Below are 18,863 nucleotides of genomic sequence, written 5' to 3' on the forward strand. Positions count from 1 at the left end.
TTCATCGGTATACCCCGAACCGAAACTAATACGACCCATAACCGTGCAATCAACTCTTTGATAGCAGACTCCCCCACTTAGCCTTAAGCTGCAATTATATAAAATTAGAACCCGTAAGGATTTCTCCTTCTCAATTACCAAGGTCTCGCACCGTTAACCTGCCAGACTTCTCGAAGTCTTTTATTAAGCCTTTCATGAATATTCTGAATCTCCAGCCAAAATCACACACGCGGCCTCCTACCGGGTAGCAAGTAATATTCCTCGCAAAGCTTCATCAACATCACGCCTCCGCTAGCTGCACACAGGAGATAACCCACATGTGGAATTCCTTACCGACATCTTCCAATGACACTGCACTGAGTGCAACGACCACTAAATCCGTAAATTCTCCTGAGTTCATGCTCGCCCACCATTTGTATAAGTCTGCACTTTCCCTATTGACATCAACTGTACGTCAACACTACCTTCCGAACTCAAGTCATATTGCACCTGACACGATAATCAGATCTTCACGCCTCTATTCATTTCAAACACACTCTTTTCTGCCATATTCAATTTTCCTTTGTACACTAATCATCTCTCCAAATAGAGTCTGCAGGCCGATTCACATACGCAGACCTTACCCCTACCTTATGAAGATAGATAGGCTGTATCTGTTAAACCTTCGACTCAAAGAACAGTGAAACTAAAGCACAAACAATGTAACACCCGAAACTTTAGACAGAGTCCCACATCGGCAAAAACACAAGAGGGATGCTGGGTATATAAGTTAACAAGCCTTATACCCTAGTGACGCGTTTTAAACCCGTGAGGGCCTAGGCCCAGAGCGGACAATATCACTAGCGGGCTTGGCTGTTACAAACAATTGTGACAACAAGGTAGCAGGGTAATGAAAGCGAATAACACAGCATGTACGAATACGAAACAGGAATAAGAAAACACAACAATAGAACTAGTAATACAGGTAAGCCTAGGAGAGACTCACGACTATCTGTCAACCTTCCACCCTAATACTCATCCTCCACATCTTCCTATCGAGGGTCATGTCCTCGGTAAGCTGAAGCAGTGAAATGTCCTTCCTAATCACCTCATCCCAGTACTTCTTAGGCCTACCCCTACCCTTCCTCAGACCCGCCATGGTTAACCTCTCACACCTCCTAACCGGGGCAGCTATATCTCGCCTCTTCAGTTGTCCGAACCATCTCAACCTTGATTCTCGCAAGTTGTCCTCTACAGGGGCTACTCCCACCATGTCCCTAATAACTTCGTTCCTAAGCTTGTCTTTTCTGGTATGTCCACACATCCATCTCAACATTTTCATTTCAGCTACTTTCATCTTCTGGACATGGGACTTCTTGACGGGCTAACACTCAGCCCCATACAACATAGTCGGCCTAACGACCACTCCGTAGAACTTGCCTTTAAGTCTAGGTGGCACATTTTTATCACACAAAACCCCAGATGCAAGCCTCCATTTCATCCACCCCGCTCCAATTCGGTGAGTAACATCCTCGTCAATCTCCCTGTTGCCTTGTATTACAGACCCAAGGTATTTGAAACTATCTCTCTTGGGGATGACTTGTGTATCAATTTTCACTTCTGCTTCGTGCGTCCCATCACTGAACTTACACTCCAAGTATTCACACACTTGATATTATTTCTTCTGTTTTACATACAGGTTGTAAATTCAAACGTATCATTGCAACGAATGGAGGAATTGTTCTTTGCTGAAGAGAGAATTCTCTTACCTAATCCACCACTTGAACCTTGTCTTCCTGCCATCTCAATCAGGGACGGATACTTTTCATGGGATTTTAAGGTCGACCTCTTCTTTATCTCTCTGTAATGCTGCACTAAGCTTTCGGACAAGTAGTCTTTTACTTATTACTTAACTGTGATTGCACTAGTTATAAGCAGCTAATTATCATCATTTGATTTTTCCTAACCAGAGTGTCTCTTGTAGCTCAAGACTATGCTGATCTAGAATATTGTGTTAATGCACAGAAGGACCTGGAAACTGCTTGCTAGCATATCTCTAATGCTTTCTTTGAAATGCATTTCAATTGTATGCTTGTCGATGATTATTATAAAACTTTTAAAAATCATTAAATTATCAAGATCCTTGCCGTGCAGAATCTCTCTAGTGTAGCAAACGCGCGAGAATCCTATTAGTATAATTTGAAAAGCTTGATATCTATAATTCAATTGTTTGATTTAGAATACCGGAGCACTAAAAGTATGTGAATTTGAAAGATGTCCCCGAACCTTGATGGCTGGGAGAAGAGAAGGCATTCTTGATTTTTCTATGATCCATTTTCTCATTAGTTATTGCCTTTTACAATTTATGCAGTAAGATTTAAAAAAAAAAAAACACAGCACAAGTTCTTTTACGTAAACATTCTCAAATGTGTGTGAATAATGTGAAGAAATGTGTGAAACAAGATTAAGCAAGTTCATGGACAAGGGAACGGACATCGGTTGTTTTGATTATTTCTCATTTGATTGGATTCTAGGACAATCTTAGTCTTCCAAATTAGATTTAGTCATTTGTTTCGACAGAGAAGTATGTTTGCAGTTTGTTCCCTCGCTGGTAGTCTTGTTTGGAAGAGGGGTTTATAATTTCACCTAAACTTTCTGTTCTCGCACTGGTAATCTTGTTTGCTGGGGTTTTATAATTTCACCTAAATCCCTTTATGAACCAAATGAGCTCTGTGCATTTTTCTTAGGCAGAAACTCATGAACAAATCAATGGCATCTTGTGGGAAGAGCTTTGCCTATGCAAAAGGTTCCAGTCCTTTATTTCATCTTCCACCTCATTGCAATTTTCTAGACTTGCACTGAATAAGACTGAGGATGTAATTAGTCAATTAAGTATTCCTTGCATGAATTTTCTAGTTTTGGATTTCCAGCTAACATTCAGTGGATGAAATAAGAATTTTGTGCTGCTTGTTAGCTGTAAAATTGAAAAGTGACCAAATCCAACTAGGCATAGTTTTACAGCTGCTTGACAAATAAAAAAAATAAAAAAATAAAAAATATATATATATATATATATATATATATATATATATATATATATGTATGTATGTATATTTTAGAAAATGTAAGATACTTCATTACTGAAAGATAAAGAGTTTAGTCATTACAAACAAGGGAATGGATTGCATAATGGATCACATAGAGCTTGATCCTTATTGAAAGCATGTAAAACAAGAGGGGGAGGTGTGTCCCAGAACACTGCGTCTTCTGCTACTGAAGTGAGAGGAATCGAACTTCTTCCGTATCCAGCCAGCTTGTCAGCCACAGTATTGCCCTACCTGAATATGTGACATATCTCGTCCAGTCCCACAACATCAAGAAGAAAGTTGCTATCATTAACAAGTTGTGAGTAGCTAGTGGTTTCTGTAAGAAATGCATAATACCTGGGAATCTGTTTCCACTATTATAGGGAACGGATTTTTTGTGAAAGCAAGTTCCAATCCTACCAATAAAGCTAAAAGTGAGCAAATACAGAATTCAGCTATCAGTATCTCGAGTGCTCTTTCACATATTGTCACTCAGCCTTTCCTTCCGCATTTACAAGCGAATCTTTTTGTTTAGCCAATTTTATAGGGCATCTAAGTGATAAGAAGGTCAAATATATCCATAAAATGAGGAAAGATTGAAGTAACTCTGTGCTCTCTTGTGAGGTACAGAGAACTATATGAAGCTGGATTTAGATGCTGATACCTTACAATATGATAAATATTATTGCCTTGTGAAAGCTTGAATATGATTACTTACTAGGAAAACATTGTGTTGAAGACATAATTAAGTAATTAAAAGTATGCTCCCTCTGACAACCTAAGCTTTTAGATGAGATGGTCACACCATTCGACATGGTATTAGAGCCAGGCCCGTTCCAGTTCTTGTTTAATCCGATGTTGGGCCCCCATATTATGTTGTCTACGCTCCAATTAGCAGGCGTGCGGGGGTGTTAGTTGTCCCACATCCTTTGTGGGTTGGGCAATTGGACTCTTTATATGGTTTTGGTCAATCCTCAGCTCATGAGCTAGCTTTTGGGATTGAGTTAGGCCTAAGGTCTATTTCTTTTATCACATTGATCTGAATTCCTCAAATAGAGCCTTTTCATTCACACTGAGATTTTCAGTTCCCTTGATAACTGTCATGAAGTTGGAGTTCTTTATTTTTCTTTTTACCATTTTTATACATTCAATTTTAACATCCTACTTTACAGCCTGAGCGTCCCACTTTGTCAAATATTAATTTGGATATACCAGTTGGTGAGCTAGTTGCAATTGTGGGTGGGACTGGAGAAGGAAAGACATCTCTGATTTCAGCAATTCTTGGGGAGCTTCCTCCCTTAGGCAATGCAAGTGTCACTACCAGAGGAACTATTGCATATGTTCCTCAAGTTTCTTGGATCTTCAATGCCACTGTGAGCTTCAATTCATCCAAATTCCTTGTTATGCCTGTAAAACACTGTTTACCTGAACATGCTATTCAAACAATCTTTATATATTTTTTGGATATAAATCGTGTTTGTGTATGTATATGAAAGAATGCAGTTACTTTTACCTTACTGGTTTTCAGGTACGTGGAAATATATTATTTGGTTCCAACTTTGAACCAACAAGATATTCGAAGGCAATAGATGTCAGTGCATTGGACCATGATCTGGAGTTACTTCCAGTTAAGTACATTGATGGTAGTATGTTTGTGTCAATATATCTTTTTGTTGTGTGTAATTCTCTATTAGTAGTAAGTCTAGATGAAATGACATGTGCGCATATCTAAAACATTCAGGGTCGAGACCTTACAGAAATCGGCGAAAGAGGGGTGAATATTAGCGGAGGACAAAGACAAAGAGTGTCAATGGCTAGGGCTGTCTACAAAAATTCCGATGTCTATATTTTTGATGATCCCCTAAGTGCTCTTGATGCACATGTGGGCCAGCAGGTAATTATCTTGTATTAATGACTGTGCAACACCATTTTGGAAACGGAAAGGAGATCTCAACACACGGTTTCCGTATAAATGTAGTTATTGTCATTATCCTCTTCTGTTAGCTGAATGATTTTTTTCTCATTTGAGCATATTAACCATGCCATTCTCTGGGCTTTGTCCAATTACTAAGCACTTAATTGGTCCATATTGATCAACAGATATAGGATGAGGATTTGGAAGCAAAAGAGGAAAATAAGAAAATGGGTGGAAATGATGACATAGTGCATAGCCATCTGAGTTTGCGAAGTTCATAAAAGGTTTTGAATGTTAGACGTAACAAAAAAACCATTTTTGTTGGCATGATACACACTTGTAGTGAACGCTTTGGAAAGAAAATAAATTGCTTAGACAGGGCATGCAACTCAAGGATGTTACTGAAGTATTACTAGCACTGCCCTAGCATAGTGTTATTGACATTACCAAGATACGATACTTACTAGGTACTATTCTGTGTATGCATCATCAACGCTGGTATAACTGCATCATCCTATCTACTAGCTAGTACATCTTTGTGACTCACCAGACTACACCCTCTACTCAACTCAAAACGAATGTCACTGCATTATCTGAGAAAACCTTCCTGTCAATTTCCAATTTTTCTTTTCCACCACCCAAGGATTTTTTTTTTTTTTTTTTTTTAAATTGAGACAAGGAAAGTGTATTATAAATTTAGCACCAAGAAGGTGCTGTAAAAAGTATTTACAAACTACCAGAAGTGCATCCCTTCTATTCTTAAAGGGATTCTATAAGTTCTATCACTGCTTCAACATCATTAACATAACTCTGTTTAAACCAAAAACAAAGCAAAAGTAAAAAGTTCATTTTGATCATCTCGATGGGTTCTCCTTTGTCTTCAAAGCATCTAGCGTTTCTCTCCCTTCATTCTGTCCACCATATACAACAACAACAAGCCCAGTAATTTCCCACAAGTGGGGTCTAGAGAGGGTAAGATGTACGCAGCCTTACCCCTACCGTGGAAGGGCAAAGAGGTTGTTTCCGATAGACCCTCGACCGGAGAACGGATGAAAATTTTTTTTCTAAAAAAATCGTGGTGTCAACAAGTAGGAATAACAACAAGATAAAAAAGACCGAAGTCGAGAAAGCAGTTAAACTCTAGGTAGTAAAAGCCAATGAATAGAAGGATATCATACTAACACTAATGCTAGCGAACTGAGTAAAACAAAGAGAAACGCTCGACTACCTACTAGCCTTCTACCCTACACTTCGACCTCCACACCCTCCTATCTAGGGCCATGTCCCGTCTAATAACCTCTTCCCAAGACTTCTTAGGCCTACCTCTACCCCTCCTAATACCCACTGAGGCTAACCTCTCGCACCTTCTAACTGGGGCTTCTATACATCTCCTCTTAACATGGCTGAACCATCTCAACCTCGCTTCCCGCATCTTATCCTGCACAGGAACTACTCTCACCTTATCCTGAATAACTTCATTCCTAATCTTATCCAACCTGGTATGCCCACACATCCACCTTAACATCCTCATCTCAGCTACTTTTATCTTTTGAACATGAGGATTCTTAATAGGCCAGCACTCTGCTCCATACAGCATAGTCGGTCTAACTACAATCTCGTAGAACTTGCCTTTAAGTCTCAGCGGCACATTCTTATCACACAAGACACCAGAAACGAGCCTCTACTTCATCCATCCTGCTCTGATACGGTGCGTGACATCCTCATCAATCTCCCCGTTACCTTGTATTATAGATCCAAGGTACTTGAAACTACCTCTCTTGGGGATGACTTGTGTATCAAGCCTCACCTCCATATCAGCTTCCTGGGTAACGTTGTTGAACTTACACTCCAAGTATTTCATCTTGGTCCTGCTCAACTTGAAACCCTTAGACTCAAGGGTCTACCTCCAGACCTCCAGTCTCTCGTTAACACCAACCCGCGTCTCGTCAATAAGAACAATGTCAACAGCAAATAACATACACCATGACACCTCTCCTTGAATGTGTCGCGTCAATGCGTCAATCGCCATGGAAAATAGAAATGGGCTAAGAGCTGATCCCTGGTGCAACCCCATCACAACCGGAAAGTGTTCGGAGTCTCCTCCCCGCTGTCCTAACCTGAGTCTTGGCTCCATCATACATGTCCTTAATCACCCTAATATAGGTTACTGGGACCCATTTACCCTCCAAACATCTCCAAAGCACCTCTCTCGGGACTTTATCATAAGCTTTTTCTAGGTCAATGAACACCATATGCAAATCCTTTGCCTGTTTGAGCGCCAGTTCTAGCGTAAATTTCCTTAGATTATAGTCTGGAATAGTCTGCCACCATTTCTTTTGCTTGGAGTTCCTTCCTCCAGTCCAGCACTTCAATAACTCACATGGCTGTCTTAGCATAATCCATTTAAGTCCTACCATATTGAGAAAAACTGCCAAACTTGATCAGTAATGCGAAGTGTAGAAATAGGTGATTAAACTCTCTAGCTTGTCTCTATAAAGATAGCATTTAGAGCACAGCTGAAAACCTCTTCTTTGAATATTTATTATTTTCTGTGTTAAACAAACATTTCGAGCAACCAACCAAGTGAAAGAAGCCACCTGGTAAAGAGCATTTGTTTTCCATATTTGTTTGCATGCCAAAAAATATCTTGCATTCTACCATAACCCAACTGTGAATAACAAGAGTTTACTGTAAAGATTCCTTTGCTTTGGGCATTCCGTATGAGCTTGTCCGGATTCTGTACCAATCCATGAAAAGATTCCCATGTACCCAAAAATTTCAGCTAGTCTTTCCAATTCCAATCATTCAAATGTCTTCTGAAATTGAAATTCCAACCATCTTGTTTTCTGTTAGTAGCCAAAGTGGAATCAGGTAGTAATGCAAGTCTAAATAAATCTGGAAACTGATCTTTCAATGGTCCATGTCCAATCCAATTTTCCCAAAAGGTGATCCTTCTTCCATCTTCCACCTTAAACCCAATGTTACTTGAACATTTTTGCCATAGAGTTCTGATGCTTTCCACAAACCAGACCCATAGGGAATGGTCACAACTTTAGTAGTCCAACACCCTTGCAACCCAAATTTTTCACTGATAACTAACTGCTTTCCAAAGTGCCTATTCTTCTGAGGGAAACCTCAATAGGCATTTCATCAGTAAACTGTGATTGTGCTGCCTTAAGTTTCTAATCCCAAGGCCCGCTTCCTTCTTGATTATTTTTAATGTGCTCCTCTTGACCAAGTGAAATGTTCTTCTTTCAGTATTTCCCTGCCAAAGAAAAATCCACGGGTGGTGTTCTTCTTCCACACCCATGGATTTTTCCAAATTGACTATCCTTTTTTCCCCTATATACAGGACTAATTTGCAGTAACTTGATTGCTTAGTAGAATTCACTGGTTGCAATTATTCCATCCTTCTCTTTGCAGTTTGAAAGCATACGCTAGACGCAATTTGTATCTAACTTGCTGTACAATGGGGTCTTTCAGGTTTTTAAGAAATGTATAAAGGAAGAATTGCAAGGAAAGACTAGGGTGCTTGTGACAAATCAGCTGCATTTTCTACCTCAGGTGGATAGGATCATTTTGGTCTCTGAAGGAATGGTGAAAGAGGATGGGAGTTTCGAGGATCTCTCCAAAAATGGCGCACTTTTTCGAAAGCTAATGGAAAATGCTGGGAAAATGGAAAGTTATGGTGTTGAAACTGACGACCCAAACTTTGACTATGAGAGTTCACAATCTTCTTTAAACATAGGGCATGAGCTCCAAAAGAATGAAACCTCCGTAACCAAAAGGAGAGCTGGTAAATCTGTTCTTATCAGGCAGGAAGAGCGGGAAACTGGTATTATCAACTGGAATGTCTTGATGAGGTAATATTCAAAGTATATGCTTCGAGAAATTTACCCTTGTTATTTTTAATCAAGTCATTCATGCATGAATATACTGGTCATTCCACAAGTTAAGAGTCCTATTAACTTTTGCAGAACTTAACAAGAAAAATTTACTACACTTATAAAATACTTGTTCACATATCTATAGAAGAATTCTAGGCACAAAATTTTCTCACGCATCCCCTACGTTGTTCTCTTGCTTCTCCTATGATATGTAGATACTGGTGGGGAGAAAATTTTATTTTCTTGTGGTGCAATCGCTTCTAACATCTAGGAAAAGAATATTGCATTTCATTTCTAGTGGTTTATTTTCTTGTTGGTTTTGTCAGTGCTCCGCATAAGCAAACACCACCTTAAGGCTAGGCAATTCATGTCTAACAGAACTGTGAGAAAGCACGGGAGAAAATATATTATTGATATTAGATACTCAATACAATACAAGAGGTCCTTATTTATAGCTATACTCTACAAGGACATATTACTCCTATTTCAATGTGGGACAAGACAACATTATGTACATATCTATAAACTACCACTCCCCTCAAGCCGGTGCATACAAATCATATGTACCGAGCTTGTTACATATATAACCAATACGAGAACCAGTGAGAGACTTGGTGAAAATATCTGCAAGCTGATCATTCGACCTCACAAACTTTGTAGCAATCTCTCCTGAAAGTATCTTTTCTCTGACGAAGTGACAATCAATCTCAATGTGTTTAGTTCTCTCATGGAACACCGGATTTGATGCTATATGAAAGGCAACTTGATTATCACACACAAGTTCCATCAGACTGATTTCACCAAATTTCAACCCCTTGAGTAGTTGTTTGGTCCAGACTAGCTCACATGTTGCCATAGCCATTGCTCGATATTCTGCTTCTGCACTAGACCGAGCAACTACATTCTGTTTCTTGCTCTTCCAAGACACCAAATTTCTCCTACTAAAACACAATATCCAGACGTAGAACGTCTATCAGAAGGTGATCCTGCCCAATCAGCATCTGAGTATCCAACGATCTGCTCATGACCTCGATCCTCAAACAGTAACCCTTTGCCTGGAGCCGATTTTATATACCGAATAATGCGGACAACTGCATCCCAATGACTATCACAGGGAGAATTCATAAACTGACTTACAACACTCACAGGATAAGAAATGTCATGTCTAGTCACTATGAGATAATTTAATTTACCAACCAGCCACATATAGCTTGCAGGATCGCTAAGCGGCTCCCCCTGTCCTGGCAGAAGTTTAGAATTCGGATCCATCGGAGTGTCAACAAGTCTGCAACCTATCATCCCTGTCTCCTCAAGAATGTCTAAAGCATATTTTCTTTGAGAAATAACAATACTTGAGCTAGACTGAGCAACCTCAATACCTAGAAAGTACTTCAATCTACCTAGATCCTTAGTTTGGAAGTGCTGGAAGAGATGCTGCTTCAGATTGGTAATACCATCCTGATCATTGCCAGTAATAACAATATCATCAACATAGACTATTAGATAAATACAGAGACTTGAAGCAGATTGCCGATAAAACACAGAGTGATCAGCTTTACTACGAGTCATGGCAAACATCTGGATAACCGTGATGAACTTACCAAACCAGGCTCGAGGAGACTACTTTAGACCATAAAGTGACCGACGCAAGCGACATACAAGGTCACGAGACTCCCCATGAGCAACAAAACCAAGTGGTTGCTCAATATAAATCTCATCCTCAAGATCACCGTGAAGAAAGGCATTCTTAATGTCCAGCTAATAGAGAGGCCAATGACGAACAACAACCATGGATAGAAAAAGGCGGACTGATGCGACTTTAGCCACGGGAGAGAAGGTATCACTGTAATCGAGCCCAAATATCTGAATATATCCTTTAACAACAAGACGGGGCCTTAAGTCGATCAACCTGGCCATGGGGACCAACTTTGACTGCATAAACCCAACGACAACCAATAGTAGATTTACCTGAAGGAAGAGGAACAAGCTCCCAAGTACCACTTGTATGTAAAGCAGACATCTCGTCACTCATAGCCTGTCGCCATCCTGGATGAGACAACGCTTCACCTGTAGACTTAGGGATGGAAACCGAGGACAAAGAAGATATAAAAGCATAATGGGGAGATGACAGACGATGATAGCTCAAACCGACATAATGAGGATTAGGGTTAAGTGTGGTCCGTATACCTTTCCGAAGTGCAATCAGTGTACTAGGAAGAGACAAGTCCGAAGTAGGAGCAGGGTCAGGTGCAGGACGAGAACCAGTTGGGCCTGATGTAGGGCGTGGACGACGATGATAAGTCAAGAGTGGTGTTCCTGTGGCTGGGGATCTAGGAGGAACAACACTAGACTCCTCAACGGTTGGTATGGGTGAAACTTCTGTGGTCGAAGGTGGAGGAGGAGCTATAGTAAACTCCTCAAAGGTCGGTATAGGTAAGACCTCAGATATATCATGGTGGTCAGCAGAGGTAAAGAAAGGTTTAGACTCAAAAAATGTGACGTCAGCTGACATAAGGTACCTACGAAGATCTGGAGAATAACAACGATATCCCTTCTGAACACGAGAATAACCAAGGAAGACACACTTGAGAGCACGAGGAGCTAACTTATCTTTCCCAGGGGCTAAGTTATGAACAAAACACGTGCTCCCAAAAACACGAGGTGGAAGAGAGTATAAGGGTGACTGGGGAAACAATACTGAATGCGAAATCTGATCCTTGATGGGAGATGAAGGCATCCGATTAATCAAATAACAAGCTGTGAGAACTGCATCGCCCCTAAAGCGCAACGAAACACGAGATTCAATTAGAAGTGTGCGAGAAGTCTCAATAAGGTGCCTATTCTTTCTCTCTGCAACCCCATTTTGCTGAGGGGTATAAGGACAAGATGTCTGATGAATAATTCCTTGAGAAGTTATAAACTGCTGAAACTGAGAAGATAAATATTCTAAGGCATTATCACTGCGAAAAATGCGAATAGAAACACCAAATTGGTTTTTGATTTCAGCACAGAAACTCTGGAATATAGAAAATAACTCAGAACAATCTTTCATTAAGAAAAACCAAGTACATCTTGAATAATCATCAATAAACTAACAAAATAACGAAATCCCAAGGTTGAGCTGACTCTACTAGGACCCCATATATCATAACGAATTAAGGAGAAAACAAACTCTGCATGACTCTCAACACTACGCGGAAAGGAGGCTCGGGTATATTTCCCAAGCTGACACGACTCACAATCTAATGTAGACAAACTAGATAAACTAGGCACCATCTTCTGAAGTTTGGATAAACTCGGATGTCCTAAACGTCTGTGGATTAGGTCTGGAGGATCTGTAACTAGACATGTTGTGGAAGGACTGAGTGAGTTAAGGTAGTAAAGGCCTTCTGATTCACGTCATGTACCAATTGTCTGTCCCGTACTGCGGTCCTGCATAATAAAAGAATCGTCAATAAAATATATACCACAATGGAGGGCACGAGTCAAACGACTAACAGATGCAAGCCTAAAAGGACAGCCAGGGACATAAAGAACGGAATCTAGGGTGATAGAAGACAAGGGATTAGCTTATCTAACTCCTTTTGCCTTAGTTTGACATCCATTGGCTAAAGTAACAGTGGGAAGAGACTGTAAATATACAATATTCGACAAAAGTGATATATTACCAGATATGTGATCAGAAGCGCCTGAGTCCATGACCCATGGTCCAAGAGTACTAGACTGGGAAACACAAGCAAAAGAATTACCAGCAACAGAAGTATCAGTCTAAGCAACCGAAGCTACTTGTGGAGATGTTTGCTTACTTGCTCAATACTGAAGGAGCTTATTATATTCTTCTTAGATAAAGAAAATCCCTAGTTACCTGTAGTCTCGGTCTGAGCAATGTAAACATTTTTGGGTGGACGACCAGGTAAGGAATAGCACATTTCACGAGTGTGTCCAAGTTTGTGACAATAAGAACACTTGGGTCTAGATCTTCCAAAACGACCTCATCCTCGTCTATTCTCCATAGTTTGAGATGCCCGAACATCCACTGTCTGGGATGCAAGAACAGAGGAATCAAGTATCTGTGATGAGATCACTGGGTGACTTGGTGCACACATGGCGGAGTAATCGAGAGAATAATTCATCAACTGTGGGGACAGTCGGACTAGCCAAAATCTGGTCGCGTACTGAATCAAGATCATTAGGAAGTCCAGCGAGGGTAAGAACTAGAAACATCTTCTGTTGCTGCTCTTGTTGTTTTTCAACACTAGCAGAAACTGACATCAACTTCTCAAATTCTTCCATGACTGCCTGTACTTGACCCAAGTAAGTAGACATATCTAATTCCTGCTTCTTTAAGTTTGTCATCCACGATATCATATCATAGAAGCGAGATATGTCATTAGTGTATAAGGTACGAGCCTTTGCCCAAACCAAATAACATGTCTGGAATGGACGAAACAAGGGCATCAACTTGGAATCAATAGATCGCCACAAGATGCTACATAACTGAGCATCGATCTTTGCCCAAAGTGCTATCGCCTTTTCATCTCCTTCGCTAGACTGTTTGATTAGATGATCTTGAACACCTTGACCTTTACACCACAACTCGACAGATGAAGCCCAAGCTAAGTAGTTTGAACTTCCCATTAAAGGTTCCGAGGTAATCATAACACTAGAGCTTCCAGAACTCATGTTTCTAGACCCAAAAACATCAAATCCCAAAGACATCGTTGCAAATTATTACCAAATAAGAGAAAGAATCAACTGTAATCCACTTAAACAGAGTAAGGAAACACTTAAGCAAAATAAGGGAATATTGTAGTCGTCGGAATCTTACTGCAGCTGCCGGAAAAAACTCAAAGTGGTTGGAATGAAACGAAAACAATAAGGGTATGATCGGAATTACTAGGCGACCCAACTGTTTTGAAGGATTTTTTTCAAAAAATGGTCGGAAGTGGTCGTACGCGCCAGCGCGTGAGCTTCTGGTGGCGCGTGGGTACGCGTGAGGAGGCTGCTGCCGGAGATTTTTACTGGGGTTTGGTCGCCGAAAAATGACGACTCTTGTGGTAGTGTTGGATTTTGCGCAACACTGACGGAGACAAAGAAGACGCAAACAGCCTTGAAAAAAAAAGTTGCCGGAAAAAGACTTCCGGTGTCTGATTTCTCTTCCCGGAGTCGCTGGAATTTATGCACAGCGATAAATCTCTTACGATTGCTCTGATACCATGTGAGAAAGCACGGGAGAAAATATATTATTGATATTAGATACTCAATACAATACAAGAGGTCCTTATTTATAGCTATACTCTACAAGGACATATTACTCCTATTCCAATGTGGGACAAGACTACATTATGTACATATCTGTAAACTAACAAGAACAATCAAATTGCATCCTTATTGGAACCTCATGCTCTGCCAAGGACAATAGTTCCACATTGATTAAATAAAAGTTCATAAAATGATTTATACAAATACTGTGCTACTCCAGACATTGCCTTAAAATTTTGAGTTGGATGCATAGATATTTTCTTGCGGCATTAGAGCCAAACATTGGCAAACCAGTTCGTTTTCCTTTTCTCTTTTACAAATATCAACATTCCTTTTCTTTTTTTTCAAATAGCAACCATATGTAACCTAAAATTCGAACAATACCATTCTACTTAGAACAAAGAGTCGAACATGACTATGTTTATAATGGATTTAAGGAAGTTTTCACCAAGTCACCCGTGTAAAGTTTATATTGCACTTGTTTAGATGATATAAGAGTAACGGATAAACTCTTCGATGATTCATTCATCATCATAGGCTCAAGAAAAGATTCTTATTTAACTATGTTTGTTTAATAGAAGCCCTTAGCTTATGGTTTCAAATGTGCGTTTCTTCAATTTTCCTTTTCAGGTATAAAGATGCTTTGGGAGGCTTGTGGGTTGTCCTGATACTGTTTGCTTGCTACACATTGACTGAAATCCTTCGAGCTCTGAGTAGCACCTGGCTAAGTGTCTGGACAAAAGCAAGCTCCTCAAAGAGCAATGGATCTGGATTCTATATTTTGGTCTATGCTTTTCTGTCATTCAGTCAGGTGTGAGTGCACTTCCACCTTTATTAATTGCAATCATTGGTGATCATCCTTAATTATTCAAGTTGCTGTGCTGCATCTACTTTCTTTTCCCTCTATTCCTTAACATCTAAAGATGGCCACCTAGCCCTATCTAAAGGAGAAATTTTCCTGCTACAGAATTTTTTTCAATAAGCATGAAGCCCAACAATATATTTGTGTATCAGGGAGCTCCTCCATTAGCTACTGTACATTTGCTGTATCTGTTAAAATAGAAGACTAAAGATGAAAATAACAGAAATTTTTTGTAAATATTTCATTATGTTTCTTCAGAGGAGTGTTTAACTCCAAGTCCATGAATGTAAAATTAAACGAGGCTCATTCTGGATTCACTTTGTGTAGGTGATAGTAACACTGGCCAATTCCTTCTGGTTGATTATCTCAAGCCTAAATGCAGCTAAAAGGCTTCATGATTCCATGCTACATTCTATACTTCGAGCACCAATGGTATTCTTCCACACTAATCCATCTGGACGCATAATCAACAGATTTGCAAAGGATCTTGGTGATATTGATCGCAATGTTGCAAATATTGCTAATACATGTCTCAGCCAACTGTGGCAGCTTCTCTCAACCTTTGTTCTCATTGGAGTCGTCAGCACAATATCTCTGTGGGCCATAATGCCACTTCTAGTCCTATTTTATACAGCCTATTTGTATTATCAGGTTTGCTAAACTCCATATGTTTAGTTGCCCTTTATTTTTCTCTCTCCCTCTGCATATAGTTTTCTCTGCTTGTCTTGACCTCCATTTTGGTTTTACTTTCTGGAACTTTCAGAAACCCAACGAGGGCTGAAAGTTCCACCATTTAGAGAAGCAACACTTCCTATGAGTTCCTTAAGTTTTTAAATATCTGGCATCCTGTTTGAGTAATGTTTTGTTGAGTTTCCCACATTTAGGCTCCTTATATGGTCTTGGGCAATCCTCACCTCATGAGCAAACTCTTAGGTTTGAGTTAGGCCCAAGTTCCATTTCTTATCGTGGTATTAGAGCCAGATTCATCGCAATCATATGCACCATCCATGATAATCTATCAACTGTTGGTTTTACAATATTATATAATGAGGATCAGATGATACAATGCTATTATATATGTTTCACAGAATACATCCCGTGAAGTGAAACGTCTAGATTCCATTACCAGGTCCCCTGTGTATGCACAGTTTGGAGAAGCTATAAATGGTTTATCAACCATCCGTGCATATAAAGCACATGACCAGTTAGCTGCCACTAATGGGAAGTCTATGGACAACAATGTCAGATTCACTCTTGCCAACACAAGTACAAACCGCTGGCTGACCATAAGGCTTGAAACACTAGGAGGCATAATGATCTGGTTGACTGCAACATTTGCCGTTATACAGAATGGGAGAGCAGACGACAAGGTTGCGGTTGCTGGTGCTATGGGTCTGCTCCTAAGTTATTCTTTAAATATTACTACTTTACTCAGCAATACTCTGAGACAAGCAAGTAGAGCTGAAAATAGTTTTAATGCTGTTGAGCGTGTTGGCACATATATAGATTTGCCATCAGAGGCTCAAAATGTCATTAGCAGCCGGCCTCCTCCAGGCTGGCCATCATCAGGGTTCATCAAATTTGAAGATGTTGTCCTACGTTACAGACCTGGACTTCCTCCAGTCTTGCATGGTTTGTCATTTACAATTTCCTCAGGTCAGAAAGTTGGCATTGTTGGAAGAACTGGTGCTGGAAAATCGAGCATGCTTAATGCCTTATTTCGAATTGTGGAACTTGAAAGAGGGAGAATATTGATCGATGGTTGTGATGTTGCTACTATCGGACTGACAGATCTTCGAAGTGCTCTTAGTATCATACCCCAATCACCAGTTCTTTTCTCTGGTACATAACTCTCTTCAGTTGTTTCTGGTACTACTTCACTCTTCCGGACCGCACGATTGGCACGAGTTGAAAAGAATCTAATAAGCCCTTTTAATTGATGCATGCATACATCAATTTTGAATTTGTCTAGTCAATCGATTTGGAATTATTTTATGAGCAATCATATGCGTTTATGCTAGCTGTGCTGATGAATGTGTACCCGATGTTCTTTTTCATACAAATTCACATGCTGTGGTAATTAATACATATATGGATAGGTTTATGCAGATACCTATACCTTGTTAAGTGAAACTTTTGTGTGTTGCAATCTTCTCCCTGAAAACCAAGCTTTGAGGCACAAATTCACATATGAAATGAAGTCTTCCCCCACCTAACCATATAATTTTATCTGGGTTTATCCTGCATTTGGTAGCACAAAGTATTATTCAGATAGTGATCCTTTATCTGGTTTTGGGGAATTAATCTATCCTGGGGGGTAGGGGTGATATTGTTATCCGGGACTAGGTAAGCCTTTGAATTTTCTAGTTTCCAAGTTTAGGTTTCCTTTCATTTCTTTTCTTTCTTCTCTTCTTTCCGTTCCTTCTACATTCATTCCCATTTCTTTAGCTACCATGAAAAAGTAAACATACATGGGTCCTGATCTTGCTTACCCTTGCTATAATCTGCAACTATAATACCAAATTTTGTTCACAGACCAAGTGTGTATAATACTCAAATACCTGCTGAAGTTATTGTTGCAGGATTACAAATTAGCCCTATAAAATGTATTTACTGGTATGCATGTTGTTCTCATTATCAGTTTTTCATTTTCGTTAGGTACTGTACGGTTTAACCTTGATCCTTTTAGCGAACACAATGATGCTGACCTATGGGAGGCATTAGAGCGGGCACACTTGAAGGATGTCATAAGGAGGAATGCTTTTGGTCTGGATGCTGAGGTGAGCTCTTCTCCTTTCAATCTGCTTCAAGTTAAAGTCGTTAGTGTTTTAAGTATCGGTAGGTCTAGGAATTGCTGCTTTCGAGAATTATGAGGGAGGTTAGCCTATGGGAGAACTTTGAATTGCGGAGCAACGGTCATTCTGTTCTCAAAAAGGTTGTTCGGACAGAAATGCAATTTAGGATGATAAAGAAGTCTTGGACCATTTGCCAGAAAGTTATGGTAATTTGTGATTTATGTCTGACAAGATGATCATTCGTTCATGTTCAAGACCAGTTTGACGACCTAAGAATTTTTTTCCTTTTTCCCTTTTTTTGGCACCACCTAAGAATTTTGTTTATCTTAAAATACCATAATTCAACATTAGGTAGTGACTTAGAGTAACACACATTGGATTGAAAAGAATGAAAAACACACATTCAGAGACGTGCACGAACATATGTAAGGTATACTTGTAGAACTATCGTGTATGTATTTGTTTCTATATGTTATTTATCAATGTATATTGTTCTAATATTTGTCTTATTCAGAATGCTTAATGTTGGAGAAACGGTTTGGCCTGAGATGATTTTAAATGGTGAAACATGGTTACTGAGAATTCATTTAGTCGTCTCAACTTGTTTGAAACTGAGGCATAGCTGTTGTTGTTGTTCAGAATGCTTAATGTGACTCTTTGCAAATCAAATGACAGAAAAGCAAAATATTGAACTTCTTCATGACCGATGAAAACATATTTGTATCATGACGGTGCAAATGAATTGGTTAATTCTTCCCCGGTAGTTTAATATGCTGGTACCTGATGATTGCTCTGCATTTGGTTTCTCACAAGGATAATTTTATCCAAACAAACTCATATCATATGCTCAGCTGGTGGAATAACACATAGTTTTGTTCGTCAGAAATTTAGTAGAAAAATGATCGTGTTTATGGAAGTGCATTAATCCAATTATATACGACACCATCTGGTTAGACGGGAATAAAGAAATTTATTTGACTTACGTGTTACATATGTAGTTGTAGAAGAAAATGTTATGGTAACTAGGCAAGTTTGGGTCAAGTTTGTTTGGTAGAAAAACATCACGCTGTAGATTAT

General features: G+C 39.6%; 1 protein-coding gene across 1 annotated transcript in view; it reads left to right on the forward strand.

Annotated features, from left to right (window-relative positions):
* The window catches only part of LOC107802169 (ABC transporter C family member 12), a 71,902-nt gene that overhangs the window by 41,946 nt on the left and 11,093 nt on the right, over nucleotides 1-18,863 (forward strand). Inside the window, 9 exon segments of the mRNA XM_075239797.1 lie at nucleotides 1,679-1,819; nucleotides 4,238-4,438; nucleotides 4,594-4,692; nucleotides 4,807-4,959; nucleotides 8,464-8,843; nucleotides 14,760-14,940; nucleotides 15,319-15,642; nucleotides 16,080-16,833; nucleotides 17,650-17,771. Coding sequence (XP_075095898.1) covers nucleotides 1,679-1,819; nucleotides 4,238-4,438; nucleotides 4,594-4,692; nucleotides 4,807-4,959; nucleotides 8,464-8,843; nucleotides 14,760-14,940; nucleotides 15,319-15,642; nucleotides 16,080-16,833; nucleotides 17,650-17,771 — 2,355 coding nt within the window.

The sequence above is a fragment of the Nicotiana tabacum genome, chromosome 19 (genome assembly GCF_000715075.1).
Source record: "Nicotiana tabacum cultivar K326 chromosome 19, ASM71507v2, whole genome shotgun sequence".
Taxonomy (NCBI): Eukaryota; Viridiplantae; Streptophyta; class Magnoliopsida; order Solanales; family Solanaceae; genus Nicotiana; species Nicotiana tabacum.